The sequence below is a fragment of the Epinephelus moara genome, chromosome 1 (assembly GCF_006386435.1).
Source record: "Epinephelus moara isolate mb chromosome 1, YSFRI_EMoa_1.0, whole genome shotgun sequence".
In the NCBI taxonomy this organism is placed as follows: domain Eukaryota; kingdom Metazoa; phylum Chordata; class Actinopteri; order Perciformes; family Serranidae; genus Epinephelus; species Epinephelus moara.
In genome coordinates, this window is record NC_065506.1 from 45,594,563 (window position 1) to 45,614,617 (window position 20,055).

At 41.3% G+C, this 20,055-nt stretch overlaps 2 protein-coding genes across 2 annotated transcripts in view; one reads left to right on the top strand and one right to left on the bottom strand.

Annotated features, from left to right (window-relative positions):
- tpcn2 (two pore segment channel 2) overlaps positions 1-19,741 on the bottom strand; it is a 35,057-nt gene extending 15,316 nt beyond the window's left edge. Inside the window, exons 1-9 of the mRNA XM_050052603.1 lie at positions 19,379-19,741; positions 10,411-10,466; positions 7,994-8,070; positions 6,178-6,355; positions 5,900-6,016; positions 5,579-5,685; positions 2,785-2,857; positions 1,829-1,928; positions 1,664-1,729 (exon numbers count right to left, since the gene is read on the bottom strand). Coding sequence (XP_049908560.1) covers positions 1,664-1,729; positions 1,829-1,928; positions 2,785-2,857; positions 5,579-5,685; positions 5,900-6,016; positions 6,178-6,355; positions 7,994-8,070; positions 10,411-10,466; positions 19,379-19,529 — 925 coding nt within the window. The 5' untranslated portion in view covers positions 19,530-19,741. The remainder of the gene's footprint in view (positions 1-1,663; positions 1,730-1,828; positions 1,929-2,784; positions 2,858-5,578; positions 5,686-5,899; positions 6,017-6,177; positions 6,356-7,993; positions 8,071-10,410; positions 10,467-19,378) is intronic.
- txlng (taxilin gamma) overlaps positions 1-20,055 on the top strand; it is a 765,700-nt gene that overhangs the window by 442,767 nt on the left and 302,878 nt on the right. The window lies entirely within an intron of this gene.

The following is a 20,055-nucleotide window of genomic DNA, read 5'->3' on the forward strand; positions in this document are numbered from 1 at the left end:
GTGGGGTGTACTCACTTATGTTGCCAGCTGTTTAGATGTTGATGGCTGTGTTTTGAGTAATTTTCAGAGGAAGGTAAATCTATACTACTATACAAGCTGTACACTGACTACTTTAAGTTATATCAAAGTGTCATTTCTATAGTGTTGTCCCATGAAAAGATATAATGAAATATTTCCAAAAATGGGAGGGGTGTACTCACTTATGTGAGATACAGTAAATGACGTGTAGGTATTTCCAGACTATATGTGACATTAGTACAGAGTAATTTTTGCTATTTAGTTAGATTATGGTTAATATGCCACTTTAAAGTAACACCAGACTGTTTTTGCTGCTGAAGTAAAGGGTGGAAAAGTAGCCTAGTTAATGAATGATGAGGATTATCTGACTGAAATGTGGCATTTATAATAACAAGAGCCAATTAACAATGTGCAACAGTCTTATGTTATTCTGAGCTGCAGTCTTGCGGACTGAAACAAACTTTGCAGAAATTAAAATCCTGCTAAAATCATGTGTTTAGTGTGTAAACTAGCTTTGTGTTTGTTGGAAGCTCTGTTTTAAAACCAGTGGAAACAGAGACCTGGAACAGTGAAATGACTCTACTGACCTATAACAATATACAGGCTGACAGGCTGTGATCAGCTTAGCTGTTTAGCATAAGTTACCACTGTGATTTATCCCGCTAAAAAGAGAACCAGGTTCGTAGTACTGAAAACTCAGAGTTAACCCTGAAGTTACCTCGCTAAGTTCAAATCCTGCTTCATAGTACAGGCCTCAGATGTCGGTTTGTGCATAGTAACAGTGCTGAATATAAATCCCCAGGCATACCTTTAATGTGCCTCTTTGTGACTGAGCCAAGCCTTCTTTGAGATATGTGTATTACTGAGCTTCAAAATTAGCTATATTTCTTTGACATCCTAACCGGCACGGAAGCTGAGCAATGTACAGGTGTGGATGCCATGTTAGTTTAGATCAGAGAGCCACACAATAACACAAACAAACTAACCGATCAGAGCAGGTGGCAGACCAGCAACTCTTGTTCTGCAAGTTAAATTTGCTGTTTTTGTCAAAGGAGTCTGGTGGCTTTTAAGAGAGCGATTGAACAGCTCCAGTTCCCTGGCAGAAGGGACTGCCCGACAGCAAAGTAAAGCATTTAAAATAATCTAAATATAGCAAATACTTAAACTGATATTTATTTTTTTTGGGTGGTCATTTTTGATGAGCCTAAAACATGTCTTGCTTCTGCCCCTGTCTACAGACACCAGACTCCTCCAACAGAAACATTACATTTTCCCATGCGGAACACAAGGAGTTGCTGGTCTCCTGCTGCCTCTGATTGGTCAGTAAGGTTGTGTTATTGTGTGACTTTCAGAACCGAACTAATGTGGCGTCCACAGCAGTACTCTTGCCTGCTTCTCCAAACTGGGGATGTGCAGACTGTCATCTACTGTAGGTGACACACTGACAATGGATAAGCACCTCATACAACCCCACTTTAAAAATCCAAACTCTCCCTTTCAGTTATTATTATTAATATTATTGTCAGTGCTCTAACATACGTAAGACACTGCTTCTTGCAAATGGCTGAGTGGGTGTTTCCTTTTGAAAGAGTTCACAGAGTCGACCTTTAAAGCTGCTGAGCTGACACACACAATCACTGCTTACCAATCACACTGAAGGCGATGAAGAAAATGGCGAAGCCTCTGTTCAGGGAGTAAGCAGGGATCATCACTGTGACAGGACAGGAGACATGTTGACAAGAGTTACACCACACAAACAATTAACAGTAATCAACAAACATGCTTGTTTATCTTGTGACTGGTTGTGTACCATCTGGGTTGTTGGCTGTGGTGAGCAGCACCAGCAGAGACGTTAAGGAACTGCGCATGTTTCTGAAGTATAACCTCCACTCCCCGTTCTTCTTTGGATCCTGAACACAAACACAAAGAGAAGGATGAGTGGACTCACACCTCGCATTGTATTGTATTGCTCTTATTGATATTAGGATTCAAACCACAGCTGATTTTAACAAAGTCAAACAAATATTATCCGTGATATCCACCAACACTTAGCTAAAAGCAGAAATATTAAATAAACCATATTGTGCTTCTTTTCTTTTTAATGTCTCGTCCCTGTCTAGACAAATAGAGTGAACCACATGACATACTGCTGAGTAAGGCTGTGTTCCAGGGAAGGATTTCCTGTCATCTGCGTCACTACAAATGTTGGTGGGATTTTCACAGAGGTTTTCTTACAAACAAGTTCTTGGAAACTGTTTGGTCGTCAGGGTTAGTGTATTTAAATGGCTTCATATACTCACCTCTTCCTCACAGACCTGAAGCCTTACAGGGAAACTTTGGTATTGTTCAACCTGGACTCTATTTTCCCATGTTTTTGTGCCTGAGTGACTAATGGAGACAATGATTTTGAAATTGGTCCAGTACTGAGAGAGACTGCTGCAGCTACAGCGGCAAAACAGGCTGCAAGATAATCCACGCTGCAGGCAATTGAGAACTGATTGTGTTTGTTATTTGTGACCAAGCTTCAGTCAGGGAGAGGTCTCGTCCTGAAGTTTTTCATTTGTTCTTCTTTTTTTGCAACTGTTTTTTTTAATGATAAATTAGTGGCATGTATGTTGACCGTGACCCATGGCTGTTGTCAGTCACAGTCTTGAACATGTCCAGACACAAACACACACACGGGCGAGTCGGCATAATCCAGAGTGTCAGCAGTACAGTTCAGTAGTGTGTGTTTAGCAGGGCGTGACCACAAAGACCTGAACTCACCTCACTTTTCGCAAACAGCAGCATGCCAATCATAGTGAAGAGGAGGAGGTGGAGCGCCAGCAGCAAGATGACACTGCACAGATGGGACAACACACACCAAATCAGTTTATACAATAGCCATCGGTTTTAATCATTTCACTTTATCACTGAAAAATCATATTTGTTTAGTTTGGTATGGGGCCTGGGAGCCAGGTCCATCTCTCATGATGTTTTCTGCTCCCTTTTTTCATTATTATTTCCTGTTAGCCTGAACCTTCAGCCATCACAAGTTGATAACACCGTTTTCTCTGATTTGAGGTATAGTGACAAATTTAGGCCAAAGCAAATGTAATTTTTGAGACTGAAAGATCAACTTGGGCTCAAACTGAAGCTCATCAACTTGCAAAGTTTTCTACGTACAAGTGAAGCAGTGATATGAAACACAAAGTGATGAAAAAGAATCATTTTTTGGGGGGATGTTGTGTTTGATATTTTGAAATAAAATGGCAGCAAGCCCCAGAATCTTATTCTGCTTCTTTCCCCTTTGTGTCAGGATAGCCCTTGCCAAATTTCATACTTATTTATGTCATCGTAGTGCCCTGATATTTGCATTTACATCATTTTGCCGGAAACATCTCCCAAAAAAGGGGTTTTGGGCCCCTGAGGCCAAACAGCGCCGAGTTGTGGGTGCTCGTTATCAACTTGTGATGGCCCAAGGTATGGGCAACAGCTCTAAATAGCAGAATACCCATGAGCCTTTGCAACGGTTGCTATGGAGAAGTAGCCAAAGTAAACAAACTGTTTTATCAGATTCCTACAAAGTCTGCACACAGTCAGAGGTCCACACCGCAGATTTTAAAGCTCTGTGATTGGATGATTCACACTCTTTAAGAGTTGTGGTTGACTCCTCCCTACAAATTTATGTATACAAGTCTAGTTGCTCATCCGCTGCATTGATGAATGAAACAACTGGGAGACCTTCATGTCTGAGTCACTGGAGTCTTGGCAGAGCCCCAACTGTCAGTCACCAAACAATGGGCCTCATGCAGGAAGCAATTTACAGTGCGAACACGTTTCCTCTTATTTTTGTTCATATCCAGGATTTGTTCTTAGTTTGTTCGTACCTACTGATTTATGAGATTCACCAGTATGTTCTTATTTTTGCTCTTCTCTAGTACGAGAGATTTTTACAAGTGTTTGAGAGCACTCAACCAAGAAAATAAAAAAAATAAAAAAAATAATTTTCTAGCTTCAAGCTCTTCGGATGTATAAAAGCGGGTTGCTGGCTACTTCAAATTATGCGTCAATTCCTCAATTACCCTGTAAGTTATTCATATTCCTTTAGTCTGGAAGGATCCTCAGATCAAAAGAATCAAAATGGTTTTTCATAAAAATTAATCCGAGTTGTGAGGATTGTTTTAACAGGATAAAGTGGTGCTGTGTCGATATGCTGGGTGTCCTGGCCTTCTGCCATTTTGCAAAATTGGGGTCAAGTTGAGTATCCCTGTTTTAAATTATTTAATGATTGAATTATTCACGGATAAAAAAAAATACAACTGGTTCAATGATCCCACTTAAGACTATAAAAACCCTTGGATGATCATGCATGCTCCTCCATCCCCAGCCCTCTGCTGACACACATTTTACATCACAAATTTTTGCCACTGCTGGTTTTTAATTATCCTGAAAGATCAGTACTGATGTTCTGTTAACAGTATGTTAGTTTAATTTATGCTGACGTTCTTTACCTTACAGCCTTTTTTAGTGGCATCACTCCAATTCTTTCTGCACATGACACAACACCTGCGTTCGGGGCGTTACTTATGCTAATACACAACACCTGCGTTCGGGGCGTTACTTATGCTAATAAACAACTGGCCATTTTTTTTTTTTTTTTATATATATACTTTATTAATCCCCGAGGGGAAATTCAATTTTACACTCTGTTGTCAATTACACACAGGTCCGAACACACACATGCACAAACTGGACCTATACATGCACTAAATGGAGAGATGTCAGAGTGGGCTGCCCATGACAGGCGCTCCGAGCAGTTGGGGGGTTCGGTGCCTTGCTCAGGGCCATGCACCTTCAATTTATGTTGAAGAGGGATTCATCATTCAGCACACCTGAGATTGAGCAGATTTGGATAGCTGGTACTTCTGGAGTTGACTTCTCTTATAGAAAATTGGTGCATGAGGCCCGCTGTCTTTGAGCACTTGTGCCTGAAATAACTATAACACATCTATAGCCGAGTTAGTGCAGTCAGAGTACATCATCATCAGTCTGTGGTCACATTATAGAGAAGCAGCGAGCCACTGACAGAAGTGAGAGTGCTCTGGAGTCAGCGTTGGCTTTTTGATTTGTTGAATGGTGAAATGAAAATGGAGATAAGTGAGCTAAAAGCAGGTGTCACTGCAGTTCCAGTCTGTACATTGAGAAAAGTGAACTGTGCTGAGGTAACCCCCTTAGATCTAGTTACTTTTGCTGTTGAGTAATTAGAAATTTTAATAGAATTACTTTTTCAATCAGTACTAAGTGATGACTATCTGAAGAACCTGGCACAGCACTGTTACTGAGATAGTTTGTTGACTTTATGACTCATCTCCACCTGTGCTAATATTCCACTAAGTTTAAGCAAACACCATTATCCTGTACCAGTCACGTGTGGTCACAGTGCTTTAAAAAGGAAAACACAAGAAAGTGTTTAAAAATAAATAGCTTGAATTATGTTTTATACAGTACATGAGGTCGTGAAGATCCTCTTAAACCGACAGATCTCAGATGGACCTGACAGAGTGAGGGACTCAGATACCTGGCGATCTCTGGCAGCGTCCTCTTGATGCACTTCAGTGTCTTTTTCATCAGAGAAGAGTTCTGCAGAAGGAAGAACGGCCGGAGGAGTCGCCGCACTCGAAGTTTCTGATGAAGACAGAAAAGAAAAGATGACTTATTTGGATGCAGGGTGCCATGTGAGTCCTGCAACGTTCATATGAATTCATAAGACCCTTGTCAACACAGAGTACATCATGTTTGAAGTCATGACCTTGGAAGTTTGAACTTGAACGCATTTGATGGTGCACTACATTCTTCTAAGCACTATATGCTTACAGAAGCATCCCGAGGAGAGCCTCACCTCATCACACACCATGCTGACAGACAACACCCAGTCGATAATGGAGACTGTGATGACCGCTGTGTAGCCAATCAGCCATTTGCTCTTCCTAAATTCGTCCCAGCCGATCAAGTAGCTCTGAGGGCAAAACAGACGGAGTGACACAGTGGTTCAAATGGACAAATAAAAAAGGTAATAACTTTAAAAAGAAATTAGATTATTTGGAAATATTACATGTGCAAAATCAACCTTTTGTTTAACCAGACACCTGCAATGTTTTCCACGCTGGCTGTTCTTACCTTCACAGCAAGATCAATGCAGAAGATGATGAGGCAGAACATCTCGATGCTTTCGGTCAAGCCACAGGGAGGCTCCCAGGGCCGAAGGCGATGCCGGGGGTCTGAGGTGATGGTAAGGGAGGACGGGCGCTCTATGAATGCCAGCAGCAACACTATGGCAATGACGAGGCCCAAGCCCCTGGTGAAGGGAAAGATGGATGAGTGGATGGACTACTGGACGGGGGCGTGGTATCGACCTTCCAAAACCTCTAAAGCTCAATTAGAAATGAAGAACGTTGCTTATAACTGTTAAAATTACTGTTTAGAGGTGAATTTAAATGCAGCACTTGAACTCGCATTTTGAAAAGATTTCTTGACCCCATCTGACAGATGACATCATGGCAGCTACACACAAAGTTAGCTCTTACAGGTAATGAAAAACAACTGTGTGTCTTCCACACCACTAACAGGCAGCATGGATAACAGCAGAGCGGCTTCTCTCCCACAAGTAATGGTAATATTAAAAACAGTAACATTTGCATTAATGAACTTCCTGCTGTTGACCATCACATTATAGCAAACACCAGACATACACCAGATGTGTTATGCATGTGGATGGTAGGTGTTTACATACACAATGAACTACATGTGGAAAAATACAAAAATATATTTTTTATTTTTCAGAATAAAACAAATGAAAAAGATGTGCAGCGTACGTGTAATATTTTGAGATCTAAACCACTGTTATCAAGCCGCAATTCATTTGATTTTGAAAGTCAGTGACACAAGTTGAACCTTTAACCCTGTCATCACATTTGTCACCGATGTGGAGGACACCAGCAGATGAGGTGGCAGCCTACATCAAGTTCAAGACACCCAAGGAGGAGCCTTGTGAAGTTTTATGGTGGTGGAAGGAGCATGCTAACATGTTTCCTAACCTGGCAGTGATTGTGCAGACTGTTATCGCCATCCCGGAATCGATCGCAGCCAGTGAAAGAGACTTTTCCTCGGCTTGATTTGTAAATCAAGAACGGAGAACCCAGCTTAACGTGAGTGACTGTAGCCTTTGTGTGTTTAATCAAAGGCGCGAGTCGGGCCGTGGGACTTTGTGGGTGGGTGTGGCTTTGACTTGGGCAAAATAACGGTTAACAGGTCTGATACTGAGCTTTACAGGTATGGGCGGGTGCAGGCTTTCAAAAATGGGCCCGTGCAGGACTCTGAGATGGATAGATATGTATATATAAATGGAAAAATAAAGAAATGTAGCTTTGAGGAACTAAGTTTACGTTGAGAGAGCACATATGCTCTTTTTTGTATCCTGCACAAGGTCAAAATGGTATCTTTTCGGACTCTTATTGTCATAAAGAAATATGTCTCTCCTACCACTGACTGTCTCAATCCCAACACCACCTTGTGATTACTCCTATTTGGTCAGGACATCTCTGGAGATATAAATATCAGCAGAGATCAGAGTTATCTCCTAAATGGAGAATATTATTACAAATCCTTTACTTGTATTCACTCTGAGAATTTTTGGGCAGTTAGGACTGATTTTCTACTCTAAGGAACTTGACAAACACAGACCCTGGTCAGAGCATGTCTGGGGTTTTTGAAAACTAGAACTCTCAGCAGCGGGTCAGGTAATATCTGAGTGCCGGTTTTGCAGCAGCATTTTAACTTGCGATAAAAGGAAAAGTGCAAAAAAAAACAAGTCAACTGCTTCTGTCAGATATGTGGCCCTAAAACTTATTTACTTTAAAAACATAAACTCAGGTACAGTTAATTCTTAGATAGCGATCTTAGCGTGTTCCAAGCAGGTGGGAAAGTGTGAACTTACCACTGGCATAGCCTGGAGTAGTACCATCGATACAGGCGCAGTGAGCGGGCATCCACTCTGTGGTTTATGGACCGATACTATAAGTATGGAAGCACAGGTAAGAAGACAGTTGTCAGGGCGTGATGTTGTAAAATAATTTAAGACTTTTCACACACCTTTAAACTGAAGGAAAAGTGTCATCTGACTTTTACAGTGTTCCTGTAAAACCAAGGCAAGTGAAGCTGAATGAAAAGGTGCAGGTTGAGGGCTTGGCTTATTGTACCTGCTCTTTTTACATTAATTGTTTCACACTGTTCTTTTAGATTTATACAATGAAAATGAAAGACACAAGCGAAACCGAAGGTATTTTATGTACCTGAAAGTATCAAACAAAATTATATATACAAACACTGGTGTTTTACACATTGTCATTTCCATTAAAAGCTATTCCACAAATTAACTCCTTCGACTCTTACACAACTTCTGGACACAGTCTGGAAGCATCTTATTTTTTACTTTACACATTAATTGTGCAGTTTTCAAATCCCACAGATCTCTAAATTTGAGAGCACTTGAGTTTATAAATAATTTTTTGGTTCTTGATAATCAGCTGTTTATGATTTGTATTATATGTTTTGTATGTATTTCCCCAAACCTAAACACAGTAGGTGATGTATGGAAGTATAAAAAAATTATACAATATATTTATTCCATTTTATAAAGGACTCACTGCAAGAGTAAAGTATACTGGTATTAGGGCTGACTATGTACGATATATTAATATATTTCTGAGCAAGATATACATTTGGACAACACCGTTTATAGGTCAAGGTGTGTTACATGACGCATACCAGTGTGCATCTCTCATCTCTCACACTCTCCACTCAGCTCCGCCCCACACACTCATTCACTCACAAGTCTTCCATCAACACTCAGAGAGACACAGAGCTGCTCCTCTGTTTAATCTGTCTGTTCATTAGTCTGCAGTGTGACATCAGTCTATATCAGTCTGTGACATGAATGAAATTACCGCAGTAGCACACGTGCAGCACAGCGCTGCTTGGTAGTTGTAGTTTATTGTGTGACACTGAGACAGCGCCTGGATGCAGGTGACAACACAGATGTTTCATATACAAGAAGTATGTAACAAGGACAAAGTGTCTCTCACTCCTTCCCTCCCTCGGCCTCTCTGTCGACGCTATGTGCATAGATAAGATTAAAATATTTAAATAATTTTCCAGCGAAACGACATTTTAACTCCCCCCACAAAGATTATTAATTGTTTCAAACCTATTTGATACTTTTATAGTCATGTTATAGTTTAGTGTCCTGTGCTGCAAACCTTTAAACCTCTGTAGCTCCAGTGCTGTGTGCAAACACGTAACATACAGCCCTGCTATTTATTTTATAGAATTTTTCATTTACATGTTGTGCAGCTGTTTATTTTCAAACAGGGAACATTTTATTTTGATCAGTCTGTTTTTATAAAAGTGCTTGTGACATCTTAAATGTGGCTTTGACTTGTAACTGAACATGTAGCTCATTTCATAGAAAATACCGAGATACATACCGTGTATCGCCAGTCAGTCTCAAAATACAGAGATATTAATTTCTGTCTATATCGCCCAGCCCTAACTAGTACACTAAATATATAAGTAGACCAATGCATTGGTCTTTTTAATCCATATTGCCATGTAAAATAAAGGCATTTTAATTTTTGCACAAACCCTACAGTGTGCCTTGGATTGTTTTTGAAGGAGACTTGGATTTTATATTTTTTGATCGACACTTCACTCTTACAATGAGCCATTCACAACATGGAATAAACACAGTACACCTGAAGTATCCAAAGAGCACCTGTATGTGACAACAACTTCAACCCGGCAGCGCTTCTACTCCTTTGTCTTGTATTAGTTTATTATTATTTTATGCTATTACCACTTTTTGTTTTTTGTTTTTCTCTGTGTGTGCTGTACAAGCACTTTGGATCAATTCTGTATATGTTTAAAGTGATATATAAATAAAGTTGACTTGACTTAATAATAAAATATATGTAATAAATTTGGGTTGAAGATGTCTTTTGTTTTGTGCAACATTGCAACAGACTTTGTCATTTCTGTCTTCACATGATTTATATGTGGTTTCCAGCATAGTTTGGTCTATTACAACTCCCAAAATGTTTTTTCATAAACTCTTTATATTTCAACATTATTTATGATAATTTGTAGTGGATTATAATCAATTTTTGTTTTTTGATATCCAAATATTATGATTTAGTTTTATTTACATTCAACAACTTATTAATATCAGAACAACATTTTAGAGTTTTGAATTCTGTTTCCACTGTCTCCAGAAGCTGCTCAAAATATTTACCAGAACAGTTTACCTTTTCTTAATTTATAAAAAGAGAGACAAATAAGGAAAGTCACTGTTCTTACCTGTATGGCGTCCTCGATGAACACAACAGCTTGTTGGATGTAGAGTTCCTCATTATCTGTGAACAGTGAGATGAGTGAGCTTAGGCAGACCATCTGAACGGCTCCTCTGTCTCAGAGGTAGAATTAACAAAGATCTTTAGGTATCTCTGACGTGCTCTGAGCACTGTGATCTCCACTGTCCTGAATCCCCATGTGTCACTTCACTCAGTAGAAACTTAATAATGCTCCTGAAGAACAGAACACTTTCTGCGGCTGACACGGAAAACACAAACTGCCTGAGATGTTGTTGTCTCTAGAACTGGTTGGATTGGGAGTTAAGGTGAAGGTTTGTTCTTTCTTGAGGCAAAACTGGGAAAAACAGAAGCTGGGATACAGCAGAGAGCTTTAATAAAGGTGTGGCTTGTTTTTCTAACTGTGGGTTATCTCAACTCAAACACCAAAACCACCCCCACCCCCACGCATACTAATGTATATGTAGATAAATCAATGATAAAAGCCTAAAGCTACATATGAGAACACTAGAGACTGAAATCTATATCACACCCAACAAAACAAAAGCGTTGGAGAGAGGACAACACATCCTGATGATTGAGCTATTCTTAGAAAGTTTGTGCCCACGGTGGCACTAGACCAGTGATACTCAACTAGGAGACCATGGGCCAAATGTGGCCCGTGACAGGGTGCCATGTGGTCTCCCAATTATTGTCAAATTCACAATGAAAATAAGTTGATTCACAATGGGAGGTTTTTTTTTTGCCCAGTTCAGACCAAAGATTCACAACAAGACGAGTTGAAACAGGCAACTACTGTCAATGCGTCATTCCGCAACGTTCTAAAAACCTGCCGGTTCACACCAATGCAACTCGATGAGACGGTGTATCATCTCTATGCAACGACTCTCTGTACTTCTGCTCTGATTTGCAGCTTTTCAGACTTATTTTGTGGCTGAATATAATTTGTAGCTTCTTAAAATATGAATGAGGATAGTGATAGTGAGATACCAGGAGAACAGAAACAGAGGGCTCAGCCGTCATTTTGACTTGACCAGTGGACATTAAAAGCTGATTGGCTGTTGAAACAGGTGATGTGATTTACTTTCTAAAACCAGCCACCAGCAATTTGACCAGCTGAGTTGCAGGTGACACCATCATCCAGCTCGAGTCGAGCTCAGACCGGCCAGTTCTCACTGCTGCATCTTTTCTCTGCAACGTTCTAAAACACTTTTGTCTCGTCACAAATCTTTGGTCTAAACTGGGCTTTAGGTGCCATGGAGCATAAAAAGCATCAAAAAAGAGCTTGTTTTTCAACAAAGTGCCAGGGGAGGATCCCCCTGACTGCCAACAGGGGTCCAGGCTAAGCCCCAAATGTCCTAAAATCCTGGAAACATCCTGGCATAAACCTGACCTATTTAGGGCTCCAGTGACTGGCCCCTGGCCAACTGTTATTTTGCAAATGCGCCCCCAGGCAACACAAGTTGAGTATCCCTGCACTACAAGAAAGTTTGTTTTGTCACAAAAATCCAAAGGCTGTGAAGACTTCATGCTTTTCTTTGTTATATATGTTTGTACAAAGAATATCTTAGGGTTACGGACTGTTATTCAGCTAAAACAGCTCATCTAAATACCTCACATGTGACTCTACAAAACTGTGATGAGCATTTTTCACTATCTTGAAATATTTTTCAAGAGTTATATCAAGATATGGCAACCAAGTGTTCAGCCAGACTCTGCCAGAGGACACGTTATCTCGTCCATGGAAGGAAACAGGAAGAACTTTTCCTGCATATGTGCTGGGTGAGCACCTTTCCTTGGAGTAAATCATTATTTGGGCTCAACATTCATATAAGTTCATGCTTGAAGCTGAGGTTTGAATTTATTTGACCTGGGCCTTTGACAGTGGCTCTGAATTAGATTATGTGACACAAAAAGGGAGGTGATGCCAAAAATGTGTAAGTAGAAACTGGGGGATGTATTCCCAAACTCTGAGACAATTCTTAGTATTGTGACGTTTTCTTAGAATTTCCCCTTAAAGTTAAAACTAGGTCCTTGTAAAGACAAAAGTTATTCACAGAGCATCTTAGACATTAAATGAGCTCCTAAGGTGAAAAACTGTTGGGAGTCAAGTGGAGGACTTTTAAGAGGCCTAAGAGTTTCTGATGCAGAGGAGGAAATGGCGTAAACACAAAGAGGTCAGAGAAATATTCTCTACTAGAATATTCCCAATCATTCTGAGAACACTCTCAGAGAGCTCCTTTAGTAAGGAGTCCTAGCTTAGAGCAGTTCTGAGCAAGGAAGGGACAGAAACATTTCCCTGAATGAGGAGGTGTGGTCGACCCCGTTGCTAGGTGTGATGCAGTCTTTTAACAGGTGTGATTGGTTGTCAGAGAGACACCGCTTTATGAGCCTGCAAGGTGTGGACACCCAGTGGAAATGAAATGAACTGCTGACTGTGAAAGTGATGTCATTGTTAGTGTGATCACTCTGCTGATGGAAGGTTGAGACAGACCCAAGTCATCACTGCTGCACTGTTGTGTTTTTACAGTTTTCCAAATACCTTTGTGTTGTGATCTTTTTTATTACTGGTGTTATAGTGTTAGGTGGGAAATGTGTGCGTATCCCTCATGACATTAACCACACATATTATCCCTGCACAATCTAATCTGTAGCATTTAATTTACTCACTGTCATCCAGCGTTGGAGAATATTTCTCCTCCTTCTTTGTCTTTATTCCATTTTCTCCTCTGATTCAGAAACTCTTAATCCTATTAAAAAAAAGTCCTCCTCATCCTAGGAGCTCTTGTAGTGTCTAAGGTGCTCTGTGAATAGCAAATATCTTTAGAAGGACCTAGTCTTAACTTTAAGGGAAAATTCTAGGAAGAATTGTCTTAGAATTTCATCACTTGGAGCAGCTCTTGGTACTAGGAAGCTTTGTGAATACGGCCCCAGATCATTCAGGGATAATATGTGTGGTTAATGTCATGAGGGATACACACACATTTCCCTCATAACGCTTTAAAAAAAATGATCACAATACTCAGATATTTGGAAAACTGTAAAAACACAACAGTGCAGCAGTGATGACTTGGGTCTGTCTCAACCTTCCATCAGCAGAGTGATCACACTAACAATGACATCACTTTCACAGTCAGCAGTTCATTTCATTTCCACTGGGTGTCCACACCTTACAGGCTCACAGGAGGGTGTGTCTGTGACAACCAATCACATCTCTTAAAAGAAATCATCACACCTAGCAACAGGGTCGACCCCACCTCTTCACTAAGGGAAAAAAGTTTCTGTCCCCTTCTTGCTCAGACTTGAACTTTCCTAAATTACTCCTAACCTAAGACTCCTTGCTAAAATGTTCAGGCTAAGCTAGGAGCTCTGTGAGAGTGTTTGTGAATACGACCCCAGATTTAGCTCTTTGTGTAAAGCTTGTACTAAATGTCAAGTGTTTACATTTAATGTGGATGTTGAACGACCTAAGATAGAGCAGCATTGACTAGATCAGAGCAAAACGAACTAGAAGCTAACAGAGACTCAGGGTTATCACACAGCATAAGCGAGTCCACAGCTGTTAGGTGATCATGTTCAATGACTGTAACTTTTCCATCCAGCAGTTACAAAGAAGACACAGACGAGATGACTCAGTTCTGACCACAAACACACACACACACACACACACACACACACACACGGTGCTGCTGACTCAAAGCTTCATAGCAGGATGTGTCATGGCGGCGGGTGCCATTGACAGGGCAGCACTTAAAACGGCTGAAATGCACACAGATAACACACACACACACACACACACACACCACAGTGGACAAGTGTGAGCTGCTCTTCCCACACTTGCAGTAACACTTGTAGAGGTTTGAGAAAAAGAGAAACTGTCAGAGAAATCCTGCACTGACTGACTTAGAAAAAAATTAATTCATTCAAATAAATCATCACAGTATCATCTATACATATTTTCCTGTATGAATGTAAGTGGCCAACAATACACTGTATCATAGCTACAATGATTCAGATTTATGGAGTAACTTAAACTTTGAATTTTAAGTCCTTTTCAGACACAGAGCAAATGACTTCATTGATCCATTAAATAATAGTTTCTAGGCATTCACTTGTCTGTAATGTTAATTTTCTTTAATGACCTTACAGGAAAAGGCCACAAAACTTGCACTACATTTGGCACCTTGTGCGAGATGAGAGGAAGCAATATCACTGCTGAAATGCTGCTGTAAGTAAAAAATTACGAGATAAGGGAAGAAGGCTGTTCTCAGTTCTCTCATTTAGCACTCAAACTTCCAATTCCATTTATAAGGGTTCTGGTTCTCTGTACACGAATAACATGACAGGAAGTTAGTTGGAAATCTTATTCATTCCTATTTGCACGTCACATGCTGCATGTAAAGCCTTTTGCTGACATAGATGATTATTGCTGTGTTACTACAGTGATCATATTTTGTATTCTTGTGTGTCTTTCTGTGAATTTCAGCGTGTGTGAGTGTCTTTGTCTATTAGGGATGCACGATAACATTGGCATGTCATCAGTGTCGGCCAACATGCTTCTTCTTATGTTGCACAATAAACGAGTACATACATTGAAAAGTATTGTATTTCATGTCTCCATCTGCTGGTGGGCCGTCATGATGAGAGTGTGCATGTATAATATGATGTTACTACAGAAGAGACTTTATGATCACTAAAATTAGGTGGGGAAAATTATTGATATCAGTATCGGTTATTGGCCAAAGAAGTTGTTATATATATCGGCCTATCAGTGGTGCAGTGGTTAACATTGTCGCCCCTTGCTGTGTTGCCTCACAGCAAGAGGGTTCCTAGTTCGAAACCCGTGGTGGGGGGTTTAAATCCTTGGGTGTCGGAGCCCTTCTGTGCAGAGTTTGCATGTTCTCCCTGTGTCAGCGTGGGTTTCCTCCAGGTGCTCCAGCTTCCTCCCATAGTCCAAAGACATGCAGGTTAACTGGTGACTCTAAATTGGCCGTAGGTGTGAATGTGAGTGTGAATGGTTGTCTGTATCTATGTGTCAGCCCTGCGATAGTCTGGTGACCTGTCCAGGGTGAACCCTGCCTCTCGCCCAATGTCAGCTGGGATAGGCTCCAGCTCCACCATGACCCCCAACAGGATAAACGGTTCCAGAAAATGAATGAATAAGTGAATGTTGGCATATCCGACATTGGCAAAAAATTTCAGTATCTTGCACCCCTACTGTCTATGCGAATAGGTCTGTGACAGGACGAGCAGATCGCTGGTGCGCAGTGATGACAGCACCCTGTTAAGAGCCAAGATGTTGTCGGCTCGGCAGCAGTGGAGGTGTATCGTCCTCCTCTCCCAGCCGACCACTGCAGCATACGTACACAGAATATTCGTAGTCACACTTAAGATGTTGTTGTGTTGCAGGGAGTAGGGCTAGGCTGCCTGTTTTGTTAACTTTGGTTTTGGTTTCTTTTATTTTCTTCAGTATGCTCACATGTAATTGCAAGTAAATCAAACTGTTTGCACACGCAATGAGTTGTCTTTGTGGCTGCTTGGGAAAGTTTGGGGCGTAGCTCATGTTATGTCTCAGTCATCCCTGGGTTGGACCCAACAGCTGGCACTGTACAAAGTTTTTAACCTCTTCTGCTCTGGACTGTGAGGGGAAATAATCATTTTTACAGGAGAAGAGTCTCTCTACAGTTGTGTGGCTCATCCGTATGGTTTCCAAGTTTATGGAACAGTTTTTATTTAAGATGTGAACTAAGTGATGGTCACAGCGCTCTTACAAAGGCAGAACAAGACATGCATTTATTATCTCTCTGTATTGTGTTGCTGCAGCCTTTACATTAATCCGACAACACTCAGATGTAAATGTGCGGTAATAAACATACCCAGACACAAAATCTTACACTTGAATCAATAATACCAGCTGCCCTATCAGCAGCCTGTCTTCATACTGAGGTTACAGGTTTGCACATTGTCATGGCACTAAACAAATCCGTGGTGACTCAGGGATGTGTTGGTGTCTAGATCGCAAATTAAAAGGATGCAGCATTTTAATAAGATGGTCTCATGGTTGGTCTTTTGATGGAGCTATGCCGGCAGTTTCCCCTGCCTCTAGTCTTTGTGATCAGCCAGTCTAATACATCACAGATCTATCTCTATACTGAACACAGACATGAAACTGATCTTTTCCTCTGACTCTGTGTCAGATAGGGAAACAAGGATTTCCCAAAACACTGCATTGTTCCTTCCACAGTCGACGGAATCAATGATTTTTATCCTCTAGTTTTGGGTTCCTTGAACAGAAATGACTAAAATATACTCCTGGTTGATTTATGTGGAAATATGAAACATCTTTTGTGTTTTCCACTATTGAACAACGTCCCTTGTTTTGATAATGGACTGTGTGATTGTACGATCACTGTACAGAACCATCTCTTTGAGAGTCAAGTACAGACACATCATGTACCTTAACACCTGATGCGACATGAGAATTTCATCCATAGGACTTAGTGGGTCTATAAATAAAACGCATGACAGTGTTTAATCCACAATATCCTGAGTCACAGGACACATCACTGCTGCTTTAATTCAATTAACTTTAAAAAGCATAACGAGGAGGAGTACGCACTTCATCTGCACAACAATTCAGTATCTTGTGCATCACAGTAAGTGGAATAAAACTAATCAAAAAGCTACAATAATATATCTTAATATATATCTTAATTAGATTAATACCTATTTATCTACTTTTGTCATCGGACAATTGTGTATTTCTTTCCACATTCTGCTTTACATTGTACAACCCTGTTCTACACCAACAATAAGTCTGTACTGTCTTTCGCATGGTAGAGTTGAAGAGGTTGGGCGTAATTAGTGCTAATCTGATTTTACAATCAGTTGCACTGATTTGACAGCTGTAAACTGATGCTTTAAAGCAGAGCTCCGCAACCTTTACTATCAAAAGAGCCATTTTTGGCCCACAAAAGCTGCAAAAGCTCTGGAGCCACAGGTTGCCCACCTCTCCTTTAAAGGTCCAATGTGTAAGATTTAGGGGGATTTAGTGGCATCTAGTGGTGAGGATGGCAGACTGCATCCAGCTGAAACTTTTCCCAGTTAGAATTCCTTCAGTGTTCATTGCTTAGTAGGTTTCTACCTGGAGATGAATCATCCACAGAGGTCTCTTCCTCTCCTGCACAAGCAGACCAGGTGATTTAAACCAGTAATAACACTAAAGCAGTTTCACATTACAAATCAGTGTCTTCCAGATGCTGCTTGGTGCAGATGGGCTTCTAACTATGGCAGCCAACGCGAAAACATGAATGGCCCTATGTAGAGCCAGTGTTTGGTTTGTCTGTTCTGGTCCACTGTAACAACATGGCGGTGAACATGACAAAGACCCGCTGCCTATATACACGACTCATTCTAAGTCAGGAAAACAAAACGACTGTAATTTTCAGATGATTATAAACTTAAAGAAAACACAATTAATACGTTACACCATATTCTATTTCTGCAAATATATCCACCTAAATCTTTCACACTGGACCTTTAAAACTATACACTCAGTGGTCACTTTATTAGGTACAACTGTCCTGTATGACAGCAACCCAGTGCATAGAGTTAAGCAGACCTGATCAAGAGGTTCAGTTGCTCTTTAGACCAAACATCAGAAATGTGATCTCAGTGCCTTTGAGTGTTGAAGGATTGCTGGTGTGTGACCAGTTAATTTGAGTGTCTCACAAACTGCTGATCTTGTTGGACTTTCAAACACAACAGTCTCAAGAGTTAATGGAGAACGGTGCCAGAAGACAGAAAACAAGCAGGCAGTGGGAGCTCTGTGGGTGAAACGCCTTGATAATGAGCGGGGTCAGAGGAGAACGGCCAGACTGACTCAAGCTACCACAAATGTGAGAGTTAATCATATAACCAGGCGTTACAACGCTGCTTTGAAGACGAGCATTGAAGAGCCTTGAAGTGGACGGATAAAAGCGGGTTCAACTCCTGTCAGCTAGCAACAGTTAACTGAGGCTACAGTGCGCACAGGCTCACTGAAGTTGATTGTAGAAGATGGAAAAATGTTGCCTCATCTGACGAATCTAGAGGATGGAAGGGTCAGAATGTGGCGTAAACAAATCTGTCTTGTGTGAACAGTTCAGGCTGCTGGAGGTGTGATGGTGTAGGATATGTTTGCTTGTCATGCATTAGGCTCCTTAATAACAACTGAGCATAAATGCAACAGACTAAATTAGTATTATCGCTGACTCTAATGGCCTCCTCAGTCACCAGTCCTAAAACCAACAGGCTAACAATTAGCTCCACTACAAACCAGTACAACAATAAAATGCCACTTACAAGTGAATGTATCAGTGATAACAATCCAATACAAAAATATAGGCGGGCACAGATGCAGCTAGATGGGTGTCCTGAGCAGCTGGGGGTTCAGTGCCTTGCGCAAGGACACCTTGGCAGTGCCCAGAGGGTGAAGTGACACCTCTCCATACTTGGTCTATATGGGGACTTGAACTGGCAACCCTCTGGTTCCCAAGCCAAGAAGCTAATAATATGCTGACATACTGCATACTGCTGTATAAATCTGTTTAGTCTTTGTAGCTGAAGGGAACATTAAGTATACATACTGCCAGGTGATGGTGGTGGTGAAGGTGTCTTTGGGGGACATAGCTCAGTGCTGCTACAGGGGCCCTTGTTAGGTTTGACCTGCCCTGCTGATAGGGATTATTTCCTTTAAAAAATAATGTTTCTGATACTTTAAGTACATTCAGCTGACACCTGTGTGCTTACATTTGGGTATAGTTTGAATACAGCAGGTTAATTTCCTTTATAACGGAGGACTTAAGATTGTTGTGTTGCTGCTGTTCTGAATATTCTCCCCCATCTGGATTTGGGACCGAATAACAAACAGATGAAACGCCGCCGACCTGAGCGCGTCATGATCCGCCTCCACTCACCTGGGCCCCTCTCGACTCTGCACGACCCTCCGGCGACACTGTACGACATCCGTCTGTTGTCCGGGGCCCCTCCGACCCCCGTACCCGACGAGGAGCCATAATCCCCGGAGACTCCGTTCACACTCCCGGTCAGCAGACTGTCCGTTTCCATCCAGGAAACTTAAAGTTCCTCAGTGTCCGCTCCTCCGCTGTGAAAGTGAAAGCAGCAGATTATGTGTGTGCCGGAGAGAAGTCAGCTCCGGTGAAGCTGAGATTAATCCGTGTGTGAAGAAGTCAGTGACAAAGTTGCATAGTTTCAGACAACACAACAGCCTCAAGCACACTCAGAGTGAGGGAATGTGTTTTTAGGAAGTTGCCTCTCTGCTGTGCTCCACCCTCCCGTGCTCAAGTATCACTTTACACTGCCTTTAAAAACTCAAACTCCACCTACAGTACAGAGCACATGCTGCAGCCTACACTACACTGCACAGTCTGTAGCCTACAGTACACATGCTGCAGCCTACACTACACTGCACAGTCTGTAGGCCACAGTACACATGCTGCAGCCTACACTACACTGAACCTTCTGCAGAGGTACAATAGAGGGTCAAGATTTCTTAAAGTGACTTGAGAAGACAAACATTTTCAACATTCAGGTGAGGAAAGGGGCTTGCTGCAGAAGTATGCAGTAATAAAAT